Consider the following 23,256-nt stretch of genomic DNA (forward strand, 5'->3'; position numbering starts at 1 on the left):
AATATTTGGCATACTTTCTTTAAAAAATGTCCTCATTCTTTATTCTGCTTAAGTCACAGTATTTTGTGAAGTGGATAAGATAGAAAATATATTATAAATAAAGAAAATGAAAAACAGAAAGTCAAAATGCCTATCTAAAGTCATCTTTTTACTGATCTTGTTGTTGTTAATTGTTTTTACTGTTATAATACTGCCTTTAATTTAAACAGGGGTTTAATTATTTTTAAAATAGATTTTCATATTTTGAGAGAAGCCAAGTTTTAAAGAACAGATTATTAAACTAATAAAAGAAGGTTTTAAAACATTTTGGCATGACTTCATCAACAAACACATTTCAAAGAACAAGATAAAAAGAAATGGAGTGTGAACTTATATATTAAAAGAGTCTTAAGAGACCTATTGACCAACCATAATATATTTAATAGTAACCTGACTCAAACAAACTAAAGGTTAAAAAATAAATTATGAGACAATTGGTGACATTTAAAAACCAAGAAGATTTTGAGTGACCTTAAGAAATGACTGTTTTAACTGATTTGACTTTGGGTGGTGGGCACACAATGTAATATATAGATCATGTATCATAAAAATGTATACTTGAAACCTATATGATCTTGTTAACCAATGCTACCCCAGTAAATTTAATAAAAAAGGAAAAAGTAATAAAAAATTAATAAAATCATACAATGAAATTTAAAAAAAGAAATTACTGTTTGATTTTTTTTTAAGGCGTGGTAGTGGTATTTTGGTTATATTCTTAAGTCTGTATCTTTTAGAGTTTTCCACAAAATATTAACAGATGATGTGATGTAATGTCTGAGATTTTCTTCAAAATGATCCTGCGTGCGTATAGGGAATGAATGGTTGGTTTTGAGTCACACAAGATTGGTCATGTGTTGATAGGTTTTGAAGCTAGGTGACAAATATATAGTGTTTATAATGCTATTCTCTTTATTTTTGTATATGTTTAAAATTTTCCATAATGTTAATGTGTTTTTTTTAAGTCATTTTGGTAAAACTATAGCAGAAATGCTGAAAACATTCTATTTTTGACCTTTCAAGAGAAAAGTGGCATGAAATAAAATGCTGTCGTACTTTGTTCTCTGAATGCTTTAATTGATGAGTTTTATTCAAATATTTTTACAATATATATTACTGAATTTTTAGTTGGCTAAGTCAACATATTAAATGATGGAATAACGATCTTGCCAAGATTTTAAAACTTGACTGATTTTATTAATTTATGTTCCTTATAGATATAATATTTATTTTGACAAGTTATAAACTCGTAATATAGTAAAAATGTTAGTTCCCTTGTATTTATAAATCTCTTCTAAGTATCTACCTTATTTGTGATTTTGAACATGAACTTCTAATAACTGAATGTCATAGTGTCAAAAGTCAATTTGGTAAAAAAAGTGCTACTTCTGAGTGGTTCTAGTGAAACACTTCCCAAAGCCTAGCAGCAGTACAGTGCAATTTGTTATAGTGAAGAGAAAATGACAAGGATTACAAAACTTACTTAGGAAAATTTCACAAGGAGATTAAGCACAAAAGGAAATGCCACATAAAGTGGAATGTAGGGCAAATTCCTGAGGAGATCATGGAGAAATAGCAGAAGCTTGTAGGAGTTGGGTCAGAAAAGCTCAGTAGGAAACAGGATGCCACCTTTGTGGCCTCACCATTCATTTCTTTAAGTCACTGTTAATTCCAACATCTATGGAACTCATTATTTTGTCAGTTTCTTCCCATTCAGAAGTGAAGAATGGTATTCTTTCAGAATTCCCTTTGGAACTGTGTTCAGCAGTTGAAGATTCACTCCAGTTAACTCTTGATGTTTTCTTATTTGAAGGATACGCAATGAGATCAGAATCTGATTTAGACACATTTTTTTTTTTATACATGCATGTCAGTCAGTGCTCTTGGCAATGACGTTATTCTACCCAGGGTACAGGCTGTCTCCACAGGTCCTCTGTGTTCACAATCCACTGGTCCCCATTCCAGGTTCCACTCCTAGTTGTTCTTGTATCAACCATGGCAGGGTTTTGACTTGGTCTTTCTTTCCCTCCCTCCCTCCCTCCCTCCCTCCCTCCCTCCCTCCCTCCCTCTCCTCCTCCTCCTCCTCCCCTTCTTCTTCTTCTTCTTCTTCTTCTTCTTCTTCTTCTTCTTCTTCTTCTTCTTCTTCTTCTTCTTCTTCTTCTTCTCCTCCCCTCTCTCTCTCTCTCTCTTCTTTCTTTTTTGTTAAAAATTATTCTAGTGACTTTGGGTTTAAATTTACTTTACAAAGGTTCTGAGTTTAAATTTACTTCCCAAAAGTTCTGAGTTATACTGTGTTTGCCAAACTGACTTCATCTTGTCCTTCTTCATGTTTATCTCTCCTTCCATAGAGAGGAAATAGATTTTCAGGGGACTCACAGACTGGAGAGGATCCATGGACAAGGCCTGAAAATTTCTCAGGATCATATTCTTTTGGAGGATCACTGACCTCTTGTTGAGAGGGGTCATCTGTACAGTCAGTTCTCTCGTTCTTGACTCTGTGGTTCACACAAGAGAGGTGGGTGGACTAACAGGAGGGCTGGAGCTTGTACACGCTGGAGATATGTTGATTTAAAAATATTCCTGGTTGTGATTCATTCTTTGAAAATCCTTGAAGACACAATAAATGTTTGTTTTGGAGGCAGGGGTCAAATATCTTTTACAATATTTTTGAGGGTCACTGGATGGAGGTGATCAGTCGGGTGTTGGGCCTGTGGAGCTGTTTCTAAGGTTACTAGTTCCTGGAGCAGTAATTGGTACCTCAGAGGCATTATCAGTTCCTGGAGAAGGGGCTCTTGCAATTTCTAAGGAGCACGGTTTCTTTGTAACTGCTATGCAGGTGAGCTCACATAGGAAGTTCTCATTTTCTGGAAGGAAATGTATCCAGAGAAGCAGATGAAACAATACCCATAGTCTAATTCCTCTTCTTTGGAAAGGACTCAGTCCTGTATGTTGAAAATTCAAAATGATTCTTACTGGACTAAAATCTTTGAAAGTTCAAAATGATTTCCACAGGGCTGGTTCCTTCAGGAGGTCCTAGAGAAGAAGCCATTTCCTGTTTTTCAGCCAACTCCATCGCCATTCCTCGGTTCAGGCTGCCTCACTTCAACCTATGCTTCTCTCATCACCTATTCTTCTCCCTAAAGTCATCTTTTCACTCTACAACATAACCAGGAATGCTGCTGTTTATGTCTTTATTATCAATTTTATAATAACGGATTTTATATAATGTATAGACATTGTATTATAGGCTCTTTTATTTTAAGGTATTTCTTATAAATCTGGGAAAGGGCACTTAGAAACCATCAGTCTTTTATATACTTTTCCCTGGGACGTTTTTACTACAATAAACTGAAGGGATCTACTCCACCAAAGAAAGACAGAAAATTGGTAGCTTAAGTTGTTTCCCATTCATATTCAGTAAAGCATACACAAAGAGACAAGAAATATAGGGAAATCTTTCTCTTATCAGGTTTGGAGGCTGAGTTCTAATGGTTAGTTATAACTTTTACAGAACAATGAAGTCAAAACAAATCTCAGAGGGAAAGAAGGGGAACAGGGAAAGATTAACCAAAGAATTTATATGCATATATGTATTACCCATGGACACAGACAATAGGGAGGTGAAGGCCTGGGTTGGGCAGGATCCAGGTAGAGGGGGGCAATAGGGGAAAAAAGGGGAGACATCTGTAATGCTCTCAATAATAAAGATAAAATAGGAAAAATAATTAGCATGGCATATTTTTTTTCAAGAAAAATAGTAAGCAAATAAATAAACCCTAAATATCAGGTATTTCTTAAATTTGTAGTTTGCTTTCTTTTTTAAAAAAATATGCTTAATAGCCCTGGCTGGTTTGGCTCAGCGGTTAGAGCGTCGGTCGGACTGTGGTCTGGAGAGACCCAGGTTCGATTCCCACTAAGGGCACGTACCTCGGTTGCAGTTTGGGTCGTGTGGGTGGCGACCACTCGATGTGTCTCTTTCACATCGATGTTTCTCTCTCTCTCTCTCCCTCCCACTCTATCTGAACGAAATATCGGAAAAAAAAATAAATGAAAAAAATGCCTAATAAGTGTAAATTTCATGTAAATATTGAAAGTAGATCCTTTGTATAGTAGTTTTTAAAGTTGTCACTCTATGTACATTTTGAATATTTTACTAGTCTACATAGGTTGTAACAGGCACTGGCATTTGTGTTGCTTTATGATTCAAAGTCAGCTGCCTTTGATTTAAAGAGCTTCTGCCTCAGCAGATTACACTTTTTGATGTTTTAATTTTGAGACAAATATGTATGAAATATTCTGAGTATCTCTATTTAATAGCTCTTCTCCCCAATATCTGTGAAAACTATGCTACTTACATCAATAAATTTATACATCAGTTGATATTGTTTTAAATGTAGCAAATGATTATAATGATTATATATATATTATATATATATATATACTGTATAGATAGAATTAACCATGTCTTTATTGTCCTATGCAGTATAAATAGAACAAATATGTATATAGTATTAATCCTACACTGTTTTTGAATCAATCTCAATGGTTGTGCACATTTTGTTGTTATGCGTTTTAGAATTCTTACTCTGGTTATTCTATATCGGTCTACGTTAGATTGTGTCTCCTCTAATAGTGTATTTTGAATGTATGCTGTCCATTCTAAAATAAACATCTGTTGTAGATACTTTCTGTGAAGACCAAATGAGGTTTTCAACGCTTAAAAACTGATGACTGCCCTGGCCGGTTTGGCTCAGTGGTTGGAGCATCAGCCTGCGGACCAGAGAGTCCCGGGTTCGGTTCCGGCTAGGGGCACATACCAAAAACAAAAAACAAACAAACAAAAAAAAACTGATGACTTATTTCATGCAACTGCCCTTTTTGAGAATTTCAGATTTTTTTTTGTTCTGTATGTTAATAACTTTGTCTTCTGCAAGATGCTTTACAAATGTTATCATACTTAGTCCTCATTGCAAATCTTTAGGTTTGGCATTGTTATTCTCATTTTATAAATGCAAAAAATAAAATTATAAAAGCTCCCACAAATATGAAGTAAATAGACCCAAGTCTATCTGTGTATAAAGGCCAGCTCTTAGCCACTACAATATAGCGTGTTCCAGGATGGTTTCTAGCTCAGTCACATTGGCTCCTTGAAAGTGCTGAAACAGAGTAAGTTCAAACTGCTATTTGACAACCTGGTGCTCTACAGAATGTTATGATAGTAATTTAAGAAGACAATACAACTTAAAGAAATCGAATAATTGTTAAGGGCCCTGCAGAGTAGTAGCAGATCTAGAATTAGCTGTTCGAATTTTAGCCACCTGGCTTGCCTACAACTTACATTTGTTTGGACTTTTAATTCTGAATTTGAAGGTCATGTGCTGATATTTATGGTAACATTAAACGAGTCATAAATTTTATGTTATATCTCCTTTACACAAAAAAAGAAACTGCATGGTAATAATGTTACCCCTTTTCTTTCTTTTTTTCCTTCATACAGTGGGATGCATTTTGCTTTTATGCTGGAGTTCACCTCTGTGGCTTGGATTTATCACAGTAGCATCTGTCTTCAGTCTATTTGTTAACTAGAAATCAAGGAAAGACATGAGGAGGTTTGTTTACTGCAAGGTGGTTCTTGCCACTTCGTTGATGTGGGTTCTGGTTGACGTCTTCTTGCTCCTGTACTTCAGTGAATGTAACAAATGTGATGACAAGAAGGAGAGATCCCTGCTCCCTGCTCTCAGGGGTAAGTGCTGATGAAGCAAAGGTTACTTTCACAGAGATGAGAGAATGGTGGTGACTCATGACAAAACATGATGGGGTTATTTAAAAACAGCTTATTAAATCAGAAGAACATTTTGGCAGAACTATTAATGTCCATTTAACTGTGGTAAACTACTCTAGACTTTTCTTAGCCTCAGTATCTTGTTGGAAGAAGTGAGAAGCATGAACTAACTCTGAGGTTCCTTCCAAATTCTAATAGTTCCTACGTTCTGGGACTGTACAGAAGGAATAATTCAGCGAACATTCAAATTGGACAGAATTTTAAATATAGGCTTTCAGAAGCGAAAGCCTTAGAGACCAAGCATGTAACAGGAGGAAGAAAACCTACTAAAGTAAGATGGTGGGAATTGTAGCAAAATTGAACTGTACCTGACCCCCCTAAGGACTTCCAAAAATAATAAAACAAACTCTTTTTAAAACAAAACACATGTTGGTGGCTAGATCCAACCTATGGGCCATCAGATTGTTGCCCTGTGTTAAGGGCACAAGGTGATTTCAGGTATATCATAAAGTCACTTTAAATCAATATTTACCTCTTTTGAGACCAGTTTCATTGACTATTGAAGAGTGAATCCCAAAGAAACACAGTGATACATATATAAATAGGGATTTATTAAGTGAAGTTATAGACATTCGTTTCCTGCAATTATTTCAAATAATTTTCTCTATGCTTTTTGTTGACTTCCAGATCTATAAAGATATTTTTGAAATATACCTAGTAAATGAGTGCTTCTAAAGTATTTAAGGGTGCTTGAAATTAGTTTTATTATCATTGAATAAAACATTTTTTTCCTTGAAATCTAGCTTACATTAATTCACTGCCTAGCAAAAGATTTCTTCATAAATAAGACAAAAGGTAAACTTTGAGTCCTATTTAAAATGTTTATACCTTTAGGAAGAGTGAACATAAATTCCTGACTTGAGATTTGAATTTATTTAATGAATTTAGTGTGTGATTTTAGTGTTACAGATATGTTTGAAGTTATTTATTCATCAAAATATGCTAAAAACAGAATTTCATTGGTATTATCTGGTTGTGTAATGTTTAGAAAAACACAGAAGAGCATTTCCAAAAATTAATTTTGTTAAAAGAGTATTGAAGAGTCTTGAGTTCACTTTTGATTGTGTAATAATGCTCTCACTCAACTGAGAAATTCTGATTATCTTTCTCTTTTCAAAACGAGTCTAACTTTCTCACTAGTTTTTTACTACTTCAAAGATTTTAGAAAAAAGTACTTTGCAAGTGACTGAGCCTAGACCCATTTAAGTATTTTATATGCATCTTTTATACCTTTATACTAGAATTATTCAAAGAGGAGAACATTATGAGTCTATCAGATTTTGATAAATGGACATGGAGATTGATTTGCTGGTCTTTGGTTAAAATCCCAGAATAAATCAGCCTTTTCTGCTTGTTGAATCAGTTGAGTTGATGCTTGGCTGAAAGTGGAAATGTGTTTTGATGGATTGCCTCAGTTTGGAATGATCACTTTGTCATTTGTTGAATGGAGACATCTAGGTTAGTCACAGAAAATGTTATAATCTGATTCAGCCAAATTATGACAACCTTTTTTACAAATAACAAAAAAGTACAGTTTTTCTGATTTACGTTCTTAATATTCAGTCTTGAATCTCAAAATGTGAAATGTAATGATGCAAAACAAAATAATAATTTGTCCTTGGACTTAAATTGTAAAATTAATCTATGTTCTCTTCATTTTAAAGAATTCTTTAGTTGTACATTATGTTTGTCTTAAATAAATGTAAAATAGATTTTAGGGGTTTAATTACATTTTCTACTTTAACTTAATTTTTCAGAACGTTATTTCATTTAGGAATTTGTCCCGTGTATTTAAAATATATTTTATTTACAGGCAGATGATACTGTACAAAGTTCACTTAACTGAAATTTTCATGTTCAAAATATGTCAAACAGGCCTTTTGACTAAAAAGGTTGATCTTTTGAGACCTGTGTGTCTCCGTTATTAAAACAAAAGGTATGGACAATGTGGTCTCTAAGATCCCTTCTAGTTCTAAATTAAAATTTTTAAACAATGTTTAAGTACCCAATATTAGCATATACTAAATTAATGTTTGATAAATGTTCATTTATTTATTCATCACATCATCAATTATTAAAGTGCCTATGAAGTCAACATGTTGTATACCTTAAACTTACACAGTTATATAGCAATTATATCTCAATTAAAAAAAAGAAGAACTTAGTCTAGTAATGGGCAAAGGAAAAACAAATCCTAAGCAAAAGGGTAAGGACATCTGAGTTCACAAGTGATTGGATAAGATTACCAGGAGGTTACAAGCTCAGGCTTTGTTGAGCAACCTGGTTCTTACCTCCTCCTCACTGAACTGGTTATGTGACTTTTGGCAAATTCCTTAATAAAATTTTTTAAAAAATTATTTTATTTTATTTTTATTGATTAATTAATTTGTATTTGTTACAGATGTTTCTCCCTTTCCCCCCATTGACACCCTCCTCCTCACTCCCTCCCCCCAATATTGTAGTCTATGTCCATTAGTTGTGCATATATGCATATAAGTTCTTTGGTTTATCTCTTCCTGCCCTTCCCTCCCCTCTTTCCTTTGGGGTGTGTCAGTCTGACATCTTAGTGTTCTCATTTAGAAGCCATATATCCTGCTTGCAGGGTTACCTTGAGAATTAAATGAGATGATGTGCATAAACCCCTCAGTGGAGTGTTGACTCATGGTAATGTTTGTATCAACAGCAGCTAAATTTGAGAAGGTGACTGAAAGGTCCAAATGAGGCTCCGAGGGAGAAGCAGTTATTCTGGATGAGGCCCCAAAGGAGGATGTAACTCTTTTTAAAACCATTTATTAAGGGAACTGAGGTCCCTACTACTGTCTTGTAGCTTATAGTAAAAAAAGTAAACATTTTTCTTCCTTTCTCTCTCTCTATCTCTCTCTCTGTAAAAATGCATTTAGAAATGATGACAAGCATAATGCATATAATGAATATTAGAATGAGGAAGAAAATAGATCTAAGTATTAGATAAAATTTCACAGAGGCTATGGAATGTAAGGTGAGGTCTAAAACATTAAACGAACAAACAAAAAAACTAGTTAAAGGAGAAAATACTAAAATGTTTATGAAATGATACTGGTTACCAAATACCCAGAATAGTTCTTAAGTAGAAAAATATAGTGATCTTATAAAATTAGAGTGATTACGACTATAGTATTGGTACAAGGGGACACAAGGGCAGTTGGATTGCCCAGTGGAACAGAGCAGAAGCCCTGGAATAAACTCCCATGTTTGGAACATTCAGTATACGACAGAAGAAAACACTACACATCAGTAGGGGAAAGACTGGCTGTTCAGTAACCGGAGCTGAAAATAAAGTGGCAATCCATGTGGGAAACAGATGAAATTGGATGTCTACTTCATGTCATAAACCAAGATTAACCTTGGATATATTAGTGTCAAAACAAAACTAAAACTTTCAGCAGGAAAAAGATAGGCATCTACTATACCTTGAATTAAGAAAAAAATTCTGAAACACTGCACTAAAAATTTGATCATAAAGAAAATATTGATAAATTTGACTATGTTAAAATTGAGAAAGTTGCTTCATTCATTCAAATGTAACTTAAAGTAAAAAGAGAAGTTACGAAGTGTATATGTTCAAAGAACATGCAACTGAGAGATTATTGTCAAATATCTATATCTATCTATCTATCTATCTATCTATCTATCTATCTATATCTATCTATATCTATCTATATCTATCTATATCTATCTATCTATCTATCTATCTATCTATCTATCTATCTATCTATCTATCTATCTAATCTCCTATAATTAATTTGACAGGCCCAAATAGTCCAATAGAAGAAAAATGGGCCACAGACATGGATAGACACTTCTTAAGAAAGAGAATACATATAACAAAAAAAATCTTAGGAAGAAATGCTGGACATCAGTTTTGATCAGGGAAATATAGAACAAGGCTACAATTACATATTTACATGCATTTAGTTGGCAAAAATTAAAAAGGCTAATAATACCAATTGTTAGAAATGATGCATTTCCACATTTTTATTATAACTTCAGATAGTAGTTTGGCATTATCTTTGAAATCTAAATGTGTGTGTATGACTCATCACTCATAGTCATATATTCAAGAAAATTTCTTCCACATGCACAAATATTTCATAGTACTAATGTTCATAAAATGAAAACTTGAAAATAACCAATATGCCCATTAATGGGAAAGCTGATGAATGAACAGTGGTATATCAATATAAGGGATTAATATATAGTAGTTAAAATGAATGAACTACAATGACTCACACCAATATGAATGAATCTTGACAATATAATAGTAAGTTAAGTATAAAAATTATGTCCTTGAAAGATGATATATATACAGTTTGAAAAGCTAAAATCAACTAAAATTTACAAATATATGCTTTAGAGATATATCTAGATGCAAAAAGATTTTATTATAAAGCAAGCCAGGCTAATTGTGAATATGGGATCTAGGATGTTGACTCTTGTGTGGGGAGACAAGGGGCATGGATGGGATGGGGATGAACATTTTGGCTGAATGTGCATCATTACTAGGGTTCTAGATTTGTTTTGGATGTGGGCTTGCTTGATGTGTTTATTCCATGATATAGATGAGTAAATGAGTGAACAAGAGCCACTGAAATGATTTAAAAATTGTGAAGCCACTGAACAGGTTTAAAAGGTAGAGCAGACATGATCACCTTTGTGTTATGGAAAGATCACTATGGATTTAATGAGGAGAATGGATTGGAGAAAGCCTGTCTCTTCAGGAGGCTGACAGCATTCCATGAATTCTGTTCAGGAAGTGATGCCTGCTTAGAGCAGAGGCGTGGCAGTGAGGTATGAAAGCAGTGGGTAAAACGAAGAGGTGTTGAGATATGAGAGCAAGAGAGATGGACACTTGCCTGGCTCTGATGGGTGAAGGAGACGGAGGTGTCACAGACAAGTCTCAAGTTTCTTACAGGACATTATTTGATTCAATATCCTGAAAGAGAAGAGAATGTAGGAGGCGGCGATTTTGAGGGTAGATGTTCAGTTTATTTTAGACATGTTGAGTTGAGACAACTCTTAAGCCACTGAATGAAATTGCTTCATAGGAAGTTGGCTATGTTATTAAACTCTAAATGTCAAACTTAAAAACCATCACTTGTATGGACGTTTTTTTCCCCCTAAAATGGATTGTGTTCTTCTTTATTAAATGGAGTACATGGAATATAATTGAATCTTTGTTACTGAGTCAGCAGTATCATTTTATACATTAATTATTGAATGATGCTGTAAGTAAAGGATTATTTCAAAGACTATGGGAGCATGTAGACTTTTTTCAATGTTAGATAGAGACCTGTGACTCCTTTTCTTATTTTTTAAGAAGTGCTTTTTGGTAAGTTAGAGCAGCACGTTAACCCTTTTATGACACTCTAAGGCTACCTAGAACTAAAATGCACTGGAGGATATTTCTAACTCCTAATTGGTGTGAAATACTAAGTTGTGCTACTCCCAAATTGGAAGAGTTAGAATAGACATTTGAGTGAATAGGTATTTAAAAAGACCAGTGCTGCTGCAATGCACCTACAAACACTGGGAAAATTTGAGGTTGTTTGGCAGGCTTTCATGGGTACTGTGCAATATCAGATCCTACTCCAGGCTCCCTCATTAAGGGCCTATGTCCTCAGGCAACTTAATTAACCTCTCTGGGCCTCAGTTGCCATGTGAATAATGAAATGAAATGAGTCACGGTTTTAAAAAACTTATGTTAGCCTCCAAATGAAGGATTATATGTTTTTAGCTATTTTTTTCAATAAAAACAATGGTAAGTGAGTTATTTTAGTATCAACTTTTGGTTAGCCATAGATAATATATAATATGATATGAGAGTTGGTGATATGGAGGTGACATGATGGGAAGGGATCTGCTTAGAAACCACAGAAGGGCCTTCTCATCAGTACAGAGGACAAAGGGGATATAACGTTTTCATATTGGTGGTGTGGTTCAGTTGAGTGTTGTCCCATGCACCAGAAAGTAATGAGTTCGATTCCTGATGAGGGCAAAAGCTGGGGTTTTGGAACTCAGTCCCCAGCAGATGGCATGCAGGAAGCAGTTGATTGATGTTTCTCTCTCATCCATATTTCTATCCCTCCCCATTTTTAAGAAGGGAAGGGATTTACCTTTCTCTACCTGATCCTGAATCTTACACATATTCTAGAAACTTAGGAAATCAAATGAAATTTTCTTGCCCCCAAAAACAGAAAATAAGAAATTGCTGCTTATATGTAAACAAAGATAAGTGCAATAGCCAATAATATTAAGAATAATTATGTTATTAACTACTCTAATAATTTATTAATGTTAACTCAGTTAATTTTCCATATATATATATTAGGCATTCTTTTTTTTTTACATATGAAGAAACTGAGGCAGATTCAGTGAATGAGAAAATAATTCTGTTTTCTCCTTTACTTACAAATACTTCTAACACCAGACATGTGGGTTGCTCCTACACCAAACAATTCTCTGAGACATTAGCTGGATGTCCTACAATTCTGACACCATCTACCTGGAGTTAGCATCAGATCCCACAAGTTCTAGAAGACCACTTCACTTCAGTCATCGATTGCAAGTATCAGGTTGTCATTTGTATTTCTGACCAACCACTTATAAATTGTGGTTTCCATGACTTGCTTTTTGGGCTCAATAATTTGCTAGAGTACCTCACAGAACTCGGGGAAATACTTATTTACATTCCCTGGTTTATTATAAAGGATATAGTAAGAATATGAATGAACAGGGTCCTAAGTGTAGGAGCTTCTGTCCCCATGGAGCTGGGGTATGCCACCCTCCTGTTATGTAGATACATTTACCAATCCAGATGGTCTCTGAACCTCGTTCTTTTGGGATTTGAATGGAGGCTTCATCACATAGATATGATCAATAATTAACTTTGTTTCCAACCCTTCTCCCCTTCCTGGAGCTTTGGAGGTGGTGGCTAAAAGTTTCAAGCTTCTAATCATGGCTTGGTCTTTCTGGTGACCAACCCCATTCAGGATCCACCCAGGAGCCCACTCAGAGTTGCCTCATTCTCTCCTGTCATCCAGGAAATTCCAAGGGATTTAGGAGCTCTGTCAGGAATCCAGGTCAAAGACAAAATGTTAGAACACAAGATGCTCTGAGGGCTCTTATCACTTGGGAAATTACAAAGGTTAGAGGAGCTCTGTGCTAGGAACCTAGCAGAGACCACTATATCTATCTTCTTTTATTTCACAGTGAAGTTAAGTGGAAGTGCCAAAATGTTAACAGCCACTAGAATAGGATTTGGTTATTATACTCTAAGTTTAACAAAGGACTCGGTCATTAATAAGTGCCAGTTTGCATTGGAATTTAAGCACTATGCTTCTATTCAGATACCAATCTGGAGTGCATGTTCTGAGAATTTGAATTGAGTGTTTTGTCTTCACTCTCAGAGAAACCTTAGGCTCTGCCAGATCCCTGGTTAGTAGAATATAGAAACTTCAGCCAGGGAAATATTCCCTAGGGTTCCTATCTTTTATAAAACAGTATTAACTTATCTGACATACAAAAGTTGTATAATGTTATTCTTATCCACTTGTGACCCTCAAGACTCTCTCACTGCTGCTTTGAATAGGGCAAATCAAGGAAGTGAGTGGAGCCCAGCTGGTGTGGTTCAGTGGTTGAACATAGACCTGTGCATCAAGAGGTCGCCAGTTTGATTCCTGGTCAGGACACATGCCCAGGTTGTGGGCCCAATCCCCAGTGGGGGGCATGCAGGAGGCAGCCAATAGATGTTCTCTCTCATCGATGTTTCTGTCTCTCTCTTCCTCTCCCTTCCTGTCTCTCTAAAAATCAATTAAAAAAATTAAAAAAGAAAATGGGTGAAATCGTTGACTGGTAATTCCATCTGATACCTCCATGCTTCCCTTGGTCCTGCCTGGGAAACCAACTGGTCCCTTTAATAAATCTAGGGATTTTTGACAGTGAACTATTGTATCAGCTCTTTCTTTTGCTTTTTCTAAACGATTTTCTCATGAAATTCACACCTAGTAATGTACTCATTTATTAAACAGTAAATATTTATTGATTTTGTTTGATTAATCTTTGGTGCTTCAGGGGAAAATTCCAGTGTGCAGGTGTGAAAGCAAACTGGAAAACTGGAAACTGCTGAATTAGAGTGTTAAAACTAACACCATTTTTACCTTTTGGAGGGAGGTGGAAGAGTGTGATTGATTAAAATGCACTGTCAGTATTGGAATTGCTCTGAATAAATTACGATGACTGCTGGTGGGACTTTTCAGATGACGATTTTGACAGACATAAAAAGTGGGTCAAATAGACACAGTCAACTTGGATCAAGGGCAGATATTTCCCAGAGAATTTTCAATAATGTTTATAATTAGGGTTCAAATATTAAGAGGTCTTATAAAGTTTTGACCTTTGATATTTGCTTTGTTCTTTCATAATTCTTTTCATAATTTACTCTGATGTAAATTATGTTCCACACAGATATATCAATGTCAGAAATAAAACTGTATTGTAGTAATAAACAATTATAAGGTTTACTTTGCTAGATGCTTTATATACATAATTTTTATTAATTCTCCAAGTAGCATGTAGGGTAGGTACTATTATTATTCTCATATACATATGAGAAACCAAGAACTAGAAAGGTTAATTAAATTCCTCAAAGTAACAAAACAGGTAAGAGGGAATGAAGGACTCACAGCCTTTTGGGCAGACTTATAGCCCAGTCTTTGAACCACTATGTTATGCTGTATCCCTGATTCAGGTGTGACTGGACTCTTTAGGCAGAATAATCATAACATTTATCTACTATTTATAAAATATTTACACAAATAGGGATATTTCTGGAGGATGACAAAGGAAGTGGTCACTGACCTAGTAAAAAAAAGTGTCTTATTATAACTTGGGATAAAAGTATTCTGTAGGCTCACCATCCCTGATTTCGGACTTTAGCAATTTTGCATTTATTGAGTCTATAGCACACTAATTAATTTAGGTTGTAATTTTTCTCAACAGTTTGGTTTGGGGTTAAGCCTCTGAAGTCTTAGGAAAAAAAAATAGTTAAAAGTGGTGAAAAGGCCCTGGCCGATTTGGTTCAGTGGTTAGAGCCTCGGTCCTTGGACCAGAGAGTCCTGGGTTCGATTCCCGTAAGGGCACGTACCTCGGTTGCAGTTTGTCCCTGGCCCTGGTTGGGGTCATGTGGGAGGCAAACACTCGATGTGTCTCTCTCATGTCGATGTTTCTCTCTCTCTGTTTCCCTCCTGCTCTATCTGAAGACGAATGCAAAAAAAAAAAAAAAAAAAAAAAAATGTCCTTGGGTGAGGATAAAAAAAAAAGTGGTAAACAGTAGCAGCACTATCTTTTTTCAGAACAATTTATATAATTTAAAAAATTTATTAAGTAAAAGTACTGGGGTAGCTGCTGTGAACTATACAGTTTAATCAAAGAGAATGTATGTCTTTAAGAATCATACAGTCTTAGTGGAGACCTGATGTACACATACACACCATGTTAATAAACAACTACATTACAAAATAGAAAGTGGTGGCTGTTGTGAGAGATACCAAGTAAACATTATGGAGACGTATAAAAATTGCGAGGGAGTAGATATGAGAAAGTGAAAACTATTGTCTTTTTCAAAATAAGGATATACGTTTTCGGTGAATTGATTGATTAGAGCAGAATGAGACATAAAGGGGATTTCTAGATTTTAGGTTGAAAGTTAGGATAAAGACAGTTTTTAAAGGATTTTGGTTGCGGGGGGAAAGGAATTTTTAACTTTGTTCTCTAGGAAATGGGGAATCATTGAAGGTTTTTGGAAAAGGTACGGTCTGTTGATTATTAACTAAAGTTTAGAAGGAGAATGCAATGCTGTTTAATATATATGCACGGCAATAGCATGAGGACATTTTTATCTTTGATTAAGTAAAGACTCAGACAGCAAAGTTTTATTAATTAAAGCCACTTGAATTAGATAGTTACTAAATGGAATATTAAATCAATTAAATTGATTTACTTGGCAAATTAATTGGTATGAACAAGAAAGTTTCCCCTCTGTGAGACTGAGTTTAGATACTGTTTTAAAACGTAAGTGTGCTCAAAATTTTAATTAGTATTAAGTAAGCTGAGACAATTCATGAACAAACATTTGAGTACTTGATTTGTGTCAGAACTGAGGCTAGAAAGATAAAGAAGACATGTTCTTGTTTTCATGTTTCAAGGGGAGAAAGGAATTCAGAGTTATATGAAGGAAATGTCAGAGAAAATATATGAAATAAGGAAAAAAAGTTCAGTAACATCATATCTGTCATCTGAGGGCAAGATCTAATTTTTGGTTTCATAAAGACTGGAGTTGCTTGAGTAGAGAGCTGGGCATAAAACTATTGACCAAATAGTTTACTTATAAAATGGAGATTGACAAAATTGATCTCGAATCACTGGAAATCGTCATTATAGGGCTGTATTGCAGCAAAGACAAGTGGCTAAGATTGAATTTTTACCAGTTTTGCCTCTTTTGTCATCTACACCTAAAGCAGTGCCTGCCTCATCCTAGGTGCTCAATTAATAGTTGTTGAATGAATGAAGGATGAATGCATGATCAGCTTGACACTTTTCAAATGTTCTCATGATTGTAGAGTATTCAATTTAGATTGATGATTAAAAAACTTGAAATAACTCAATTATCATGGCAAAAGTTTTTTGTTGGTGTTATTGTTATTGTTTACACACATAGTCCAAACTTTTTATTTTATCCTTTATTGACCCATATAATTTTATTTTCAGTTCAGATTGGAAAATTTATAGCCAAGGGACTATCTTCTCTCCTCCAGAATCTGTCTTGTGTTGCATTTAAATACTGTGTGATGCAGAGACATTTAAGATCACCGTGTACTGGTGTGTGGTAGTACTGTCATTGAAGAGAGCTCTTAATTGAACAGGTATAGCATGTGGGATATGCAGACTGAATCAATGTAGAAAGGATACAGAGAAACCTTTATGAAAGTTACATTGAGGAATTTTGAAAAGAATGTAGGTATGTGGCATATTTAATTGATTTGTAGAATGAAGAAAGGGAAAATGAAGATGATGGAAAATGAATATAAGGAAGATAAGCAAGAATAAGGTGATGGCATTGCAGAACAGGACCCATAGTTAGTTAATAAGTAAGGCTGTATGTAAATATAGCTTTGGGAATGACTGAGGTTAATAATTATTTTTAAATAAATTTTATTGAGGTACATGGAATGCTCCAATTTAAGTGTAAAGTTTGGTGAGTTTTGACAAATGAATCCCAGGGCCCAGCCTCACAAGAATGATCCCCTTTAAAATGCTTTCTCATAATGTTGTCCAGTCACTTTCTCTAGTTCAGTAGTCAGTTTCATGACTATTGGTTAGTTTTGCCTATTATAGGAAATCTGGTTAATGGATATGCACACCACGAACTCTTGTACACCTGGCTACTTTTACTCACCATAAGGGTTTTGAGATTAATCCACAAGGTTGAGTATATCAGTGGTTCTGTTGCTGAGAAGTATTCTATTTTATGTGTATATTATAAGTTGTTTACCCTTGTATAAAGCTATTATGTTCATTCATAAATTTTTGTGTGGGTATATATTCTCACAACTTTTGTGTAAATATAAAGGAGTGGTAGTGAGTCATATGCTGAGTATATTTAAATTTTGTAGGGTACGTATTGCCTGTCTGTTTTCCCAAGTTGTTAACCAATTTGCTATTCTCATCAGCAAAGTAGGAGAGAGCTAATTCATCTTAATTTGTTTAAATATTGCTCTCTGGTTTTTAAAAGGGAGGATAAAAAATCTTTATTAATTCCTCTCATAACTGTCCCTACTATTTGCTTCCATGTAGTGTTTCTCCCCATTTTTCATCTATGAGTTGTAATTCATTTCATTATTAATGTACCTATTTGGGGCATATTTAATTTTACTTATTATTTATGAAATAGGATATCAACTGGATCTCAAAGGAGATTCCTGGAGGTGAGAAATTGTTCTTGAGGAAAGTGGCTCTCTTGTAGAATTAGAAGGTTTGTGTGCCTTGTTGTCAGTATCTTCACCATCATTGGAGCTACCACTTATTGTCTACTGTATGCTGAGACCTACACTCAGAGCACCATGTGCTATATCATTTAGTCTTCAGACATCTCTATGAAGAAATTAAGAATTATCTCAACAAGATTTTATGTACTCAATGTTTTAAATGATCTCTCTTTCATACTACTATTATTAGTTTCTTTCCATTGTCACTGCACCAAAACTGCTTTTATGAAGATAACTTATAGCCTCCATCTTGCTAAATCCAATGGCCAGTACTCAACCTTTATCCTACTTGACTATGAATAACACTGCAAGAGTTCATCATTCATACCTCCTGGTAATACTTCTGTTACTTGTCTTAGAAGCTCTCACTCTCCTGACTTTCTACCTCATTGACTGCTCCTTCTCAGTCTCTTCCACCTTACCTCTTAATGTTGACATAGCCCAGGAAATAGGACTGGATTTATCTGTTCTTTATCTGTACTCACTTTTTCAGTGATCTCATCCAATCGGATCTCACTGCTTTACATGCCATCTTATACTTTTACAACTTCCAAATTTATCCACCTCATACCGTTTTCCTAATTTTTAGACATGTATGACCAAAGGCTTAGTGAATATATTCTTTTGAAGTCTAAGAGACATGTCAAATTCACTTTGTTCAAAACTGAACTTTTTATGTTCCACCGAAAGCCTTCCTGCCTGCAGTCTTTTCTAGCTTAATTTTTAGCAGCTCCTGTATTCCAGTTTGTTAAACAAAAAAAAATCGTAGTCATTCTTACCTTTTCTCTTTCTCTCATATTTCATATGAACATATCCTATTTGTTATTGCTTTAAAACATATTTAGATTTCTCACCAATACACTGATCTCCCCCTTTCTTCCCTTGCTCATCTAGACTCTATTCTTAACAGATCACTTTGATTTAAAAAAAAACAACAAAAAAACTCATGTCAAATCCTGTTCTTTCTTTGCTGCCATCCATTTGTTGGCATGCTGTTACTCAGAGTCAAAATTAAAATCCTTAGATGGCCTAACCAGGTTCCATACCACATGTGCTGAAGTCAGCCACCAAGTTCAAATCTTGTTCATCCCCCCTGTTCATGCCACTGCATTCATATGGGCTTGCTTGCTATTCTTGGAATATGCTAGGCGTCCTTCACGGCAGGGCCTTTGCACTTGGTTTTCTGTTGTCTCTAATGTTCTTTGTGTTGTTGCTGCTGTTCTTATTTTTTCCCTCCCTTCTCAGGCATTTCCTAAAATGTATGTGACAAGAGGGTGGCCTCCATGGCTGCAGTATTAGAAAATAAAAATGGGTCCTCACCCCTGCACTCCCAGTCTTTCCTCTCTGCTTTGTTTTTCTCCACGGCACCTTTTACCACCTGACTTGGTATTTTACTTGTTTAAGTTATTTTCTTCTTTTCCGACTGACAACAATAATGTCAGACTATTTAGCTGACTGCTGTATCTCCTGCACCTAGAAGTGCCCTGCACATCAGATGTATGAAAAGAAGGAAGGAATACGGAGTGATTACTTGCTTAATGCTATCATGATGGGTGGATTTATAGAGCAAGAATTCAACTTTTGTTTCTAAAATAATTTACCACTGGAGAGAATCATCTCAAGACTCTAACTGGAAATCTATACAGAACATAAACAGTGGATAACCATGATCAATATATAACAAAAGCATAAAGTTTTCAAATATAGGTTTTCCAACAGCTGAAAGCATCAGTGATTTTTTTCTTTTTTTTTCACATAACTTTATAATATTAAGAAGAATGTGTGCATTATTTCATATGCTAATATTTTTATACTTGATACAAATTAGTAGATGATTTTATAATCCCTAAAAGTGTCTGAAAAAAAAATTTATGTCCATCTGGAACTTCAGAATGTGACTTTGTTTGAAATAGGATCTTTGTGGATGTAATTAGTTAAGGTAAGATCATACTGAATTAGGGTGGACCCCAAATGCAATGACTGGTGGTTTTGTAAGAGAAAAAGTAAACAGAGAGAGACTCACAGGAAGAAGAAGACCATGTGAGAATGGAGGCATGGATAGGAGTTATGCTGTCACAAGCTGAAGAACACCTTCTAGGAGGTAGACAAGGCCAGGTTCGCCCCTAGAGCCTTTGAAGGGATCATGGCCCTACTGTACTTGCTTTTGGACTTCTAGAATCCAAAACTTTGAGAGAATAAATTTCTGTTGTTTTAAGCCACTAAATTTGTGGTGGTTTATTATGATAGCCTTAAGAAACAAATATAAACACAATCATTAAATTTTTTTAATGATCCATAGTCATAACAGTGTAGGAAGAGTGAAGACATAGTTTGTCCCAAATCACAAAGTAATTTAAACAAGATACTGAAGGTGATGTTAAGAAATCCAGCTCAAAATACTCCCACACATACACTTCTCCAACTTTCTATTTTTATTATCAGGTTAAAAATAAAAAAAAATATTCTAGTTCTATGAAGATATGAATACATATTTTAGAAAATTACCCATACTAGAAAAAACTTAATATTGAGAATGTCTAAACTTTTGCTTACTTAGATAAGCAGTCTATTGCAATGATTGCTCTAGTTCATAATTTGAAGTTCTTGATTCTTGTGACAAAAGGGGCTACAAATGAATTGGAAGCTATGTTGTAATATGTTTTTTATAACTCTTTATAGTGGGTACACAGAATAAAATTTACTAGTATGGATCACTCAGGATAGAATTTTTATGATATGACATGTTGGAATTGGTACCTATATGACAAAGAACAAATGAAAGGAATGATGTAAAGATAGTTATAAAGTGTTAGAGTTGTTAACAGTCTTCGAAATGAGTATTTTCAAGTTTTTAAAATTCAAGTTTTTCAAATAAAATCATATATAAGTAGAAGTTATCAATCCCTAAAATATAGAACTCTTAGGTGTAATAGAGGAATTAGTGACCTATATATCTTTTCCTAGTGAAGAACTGGACATCTAAGGAGAGTGTATCAATTATCAAGGTTAGAGAAATAGTAGAGGGCAAACTAAACCTACCCAGAGCCTTGAGAATTCTGACCTAGTGGCCTATTTAGAAATGATAGTGAGCGTGAAAGGGCCTGTACCATTAACAACCCTGCTTTTGGCCTCATGAGCTCTATAATGTATCTCCCTGGAATGCATCACTATCATATCTGCGATACCCAATGTCATTAAAAGTTACTGGTTTTACCAAGATATACCCAAAATCTATTAAAACACTACTTTTGATATACTTTGGTGTAATATATTTTATAGTAATATGTTTTGTCATATAGGTACCGATTCTATAAAATAAAATTTATAACATTTTATTCTAAGTTACTAATAATTTACTGAAGATTTTTGCAATTCCAAGGTTAAAGTAACCCTTTTCTCCACTCAATTAACATATTACCTTATCTAAACTTCTTCCATTGTATTCTCTTTATTTTAGGCTACTTATGTGCAGTTTTTGTTGCTATTGTTCTTACTAAGGGCATTGTATATTCAAGACTTAAGATATTTCTGTGACTCAGAGAATCATCTACCAGAGTGTCTTTTATAAATTGGGCACAGAACCAACATTTGGTAACTGAATAAACTTCAGTTAAGTTTAGATATTCCTTCCTGCTTTTACTTGATAGTGCTTTTTTGAAGATCCTTAAGTTGCCTGTGCTATTCATATGTCCACCAAGTGGAATGAAATGAGCTTGACCGTATATAGGCGATCTTGTCTTATGACTTGATACAATATGTCTAGGAGTCTATTGATAACTATTATGAACACTGCCTGCCCTCCATAAATATTTGTTCAATGAACATTTGTAATAGGTCTGCATCTCAAAGCTGCAGAACAATTTGTTCTTTCCAATGATTTATGGACTTTTACTTTGACTAGTTCCTGAAATTATCCTGACATTGGGCTTTTTCCTTTGAACTATCTTGCTGCCTTGATGTTCCCTTTCCAATCTATTCTCAACACCAATGGCAGATAAATCTTCCTGAAACATTACTTTGATGATGTTACTTGTCTGCTCAGTGTCCTTTAATAACTCCCAACTAATGGCAGCTCAAAGTCATAACTCCTTAACTCTGGCGCTAGTGACTGTCTACAGTCTGAACACAGCTCACATTTCCAGTCTTAGCTTTAAGTGTGTGTAGAGTGGTTACTACCTATGCTGTAGTGTGAGACAGATCTACATTTTAATCTGAGTCTGTCATTCTCTAAAGGTGTGACCTTGGGAAACCCATATACCACTATAAGCCTTAGCTTCTTCATCTTGATACTAGGAATAATGACCATCCACTTTTATTCCTTCTTTTAATAAATATCTATTGAGTGCCTGCTGTATGCGAAGCACTTCTCCAGGTACTGGGACACATCAATAAATGCAATAGACAAAATTATTGTGGAGTTTACGTGCTTTTTGGAAGGATAGACTATAAGTAGAATAAGTAGATAAATATCCTATAGACTATGTTAGATGGTATAATGCTATGAAAAAAATATGGGTAAGAGGTATGAAGAATTGGGAAGAGGTAGCAGTGAATAGGAAGGTGGTAAGTCAGAGTTGAAACAACTGAAGTATTCTTCCTGCCTTGCTCTCCAGAAATCATAGTGCTAGCAGAAGAATTCAAATTTTAGAGATGCAACTGATTCAAGCTTTCTATTACTTCTTGTACTGTCAGAAGGTCTCAGGGAACTGGAGTTATGAACAAGGAGAAAAAGTTAGTTTTGACAGTTTAATCTTCATAAGTCTTTGTAACTTAAAATAGTCTAGATAAAGGAAAGTGAATATTGCTTTTCTTATATGATGAGCGAGAAACTTTGGGACATCTTTATTAGTATATTATACAGGATGAGGCAAAAGTAGGTTTACAGTTGTGAGTACATGAAACAGTTTATTCTTGTATTTACTGTTTATTAATTATGGTATTATTTTTTGTACAAACAACTGTACACCTGCATAGGTATCACAATGAGAAAGAATAGAAAATATTTTATACCATTCTCTACTTTGCACTTGACTCTCTTTGTTGTTGTTTTCTTTATGTTTATGTATAAACATACAAGTTAGGTAGGAAATAAAGAATTTGAGCAAAGTCTTCTGAATCTTAATTTAAGGCATTATGCATCTTGATGATTTTACTGGTTTTCCCCTAACTATAATCTTCTCAGGGAATCTCAGATGATAGATGAAAACCCAGATTCTCACTGTGTCTTCAAACCTGTGGACTGTCGGATTTTAACAGGATGCTTAGCAGACCCCCCCGGGGGCTTGAACAAAAATG

At 34.7% G+C, this 23,256-nt stretch overlaps 1 protein-coding gene and 1 pseudogene across 3 annotated transcripts in view; one reads left to right on the top strand and one right to left on the bottom strand.

Annotated features, from left to right (window-relative positions):
• GALNT13 (polypeptide N-acetylgalactosaminyltransferase 13) overlaps positions 1 to 23,256 on the top strand; it is a 515,536-nt gene that overhangs the window by 58,888 nt on the left and 433,392 nt on the right. For all 3 annotated transcript variants that reach the window (XM_036254031.1, XM_036254029.1, XM_036254030.1), the window contains exon 3: positions 5,537 to 5,782. In XM_036254031.1, coding sequence (XP_036109924.1) covers positions 5,641 to 5,782 — 142 coding nt within the window. In that variant the 5' untranslated portion in view covers positions 5,537 to 5,640. The remainder of the gene's footprint in view (positions 1 to 5,536; positions 5,783 to 23,256) is intronic.
• Positions 1,686 to 2,947, bottom strand: LOC118625246 (annotated as a pseudogene).

The sequence above is a fragment of the Molossus molossus genome, unplaced genomic scaffold, assembly GCF_014108415.1.
Source record: "Molossus molossus isolate mMolMol1 unplaced genomic scaffold, mMolMol1.p scaffold_m16_p_11, whole genome shotgun sequence".
In the NCBI taxonomy this organism is placed as follows: Eukaryota; Metazoa; Chordata; class Mammalia; order Chiroptera; family Molossidae; genus Molossus; species Molossus molossus.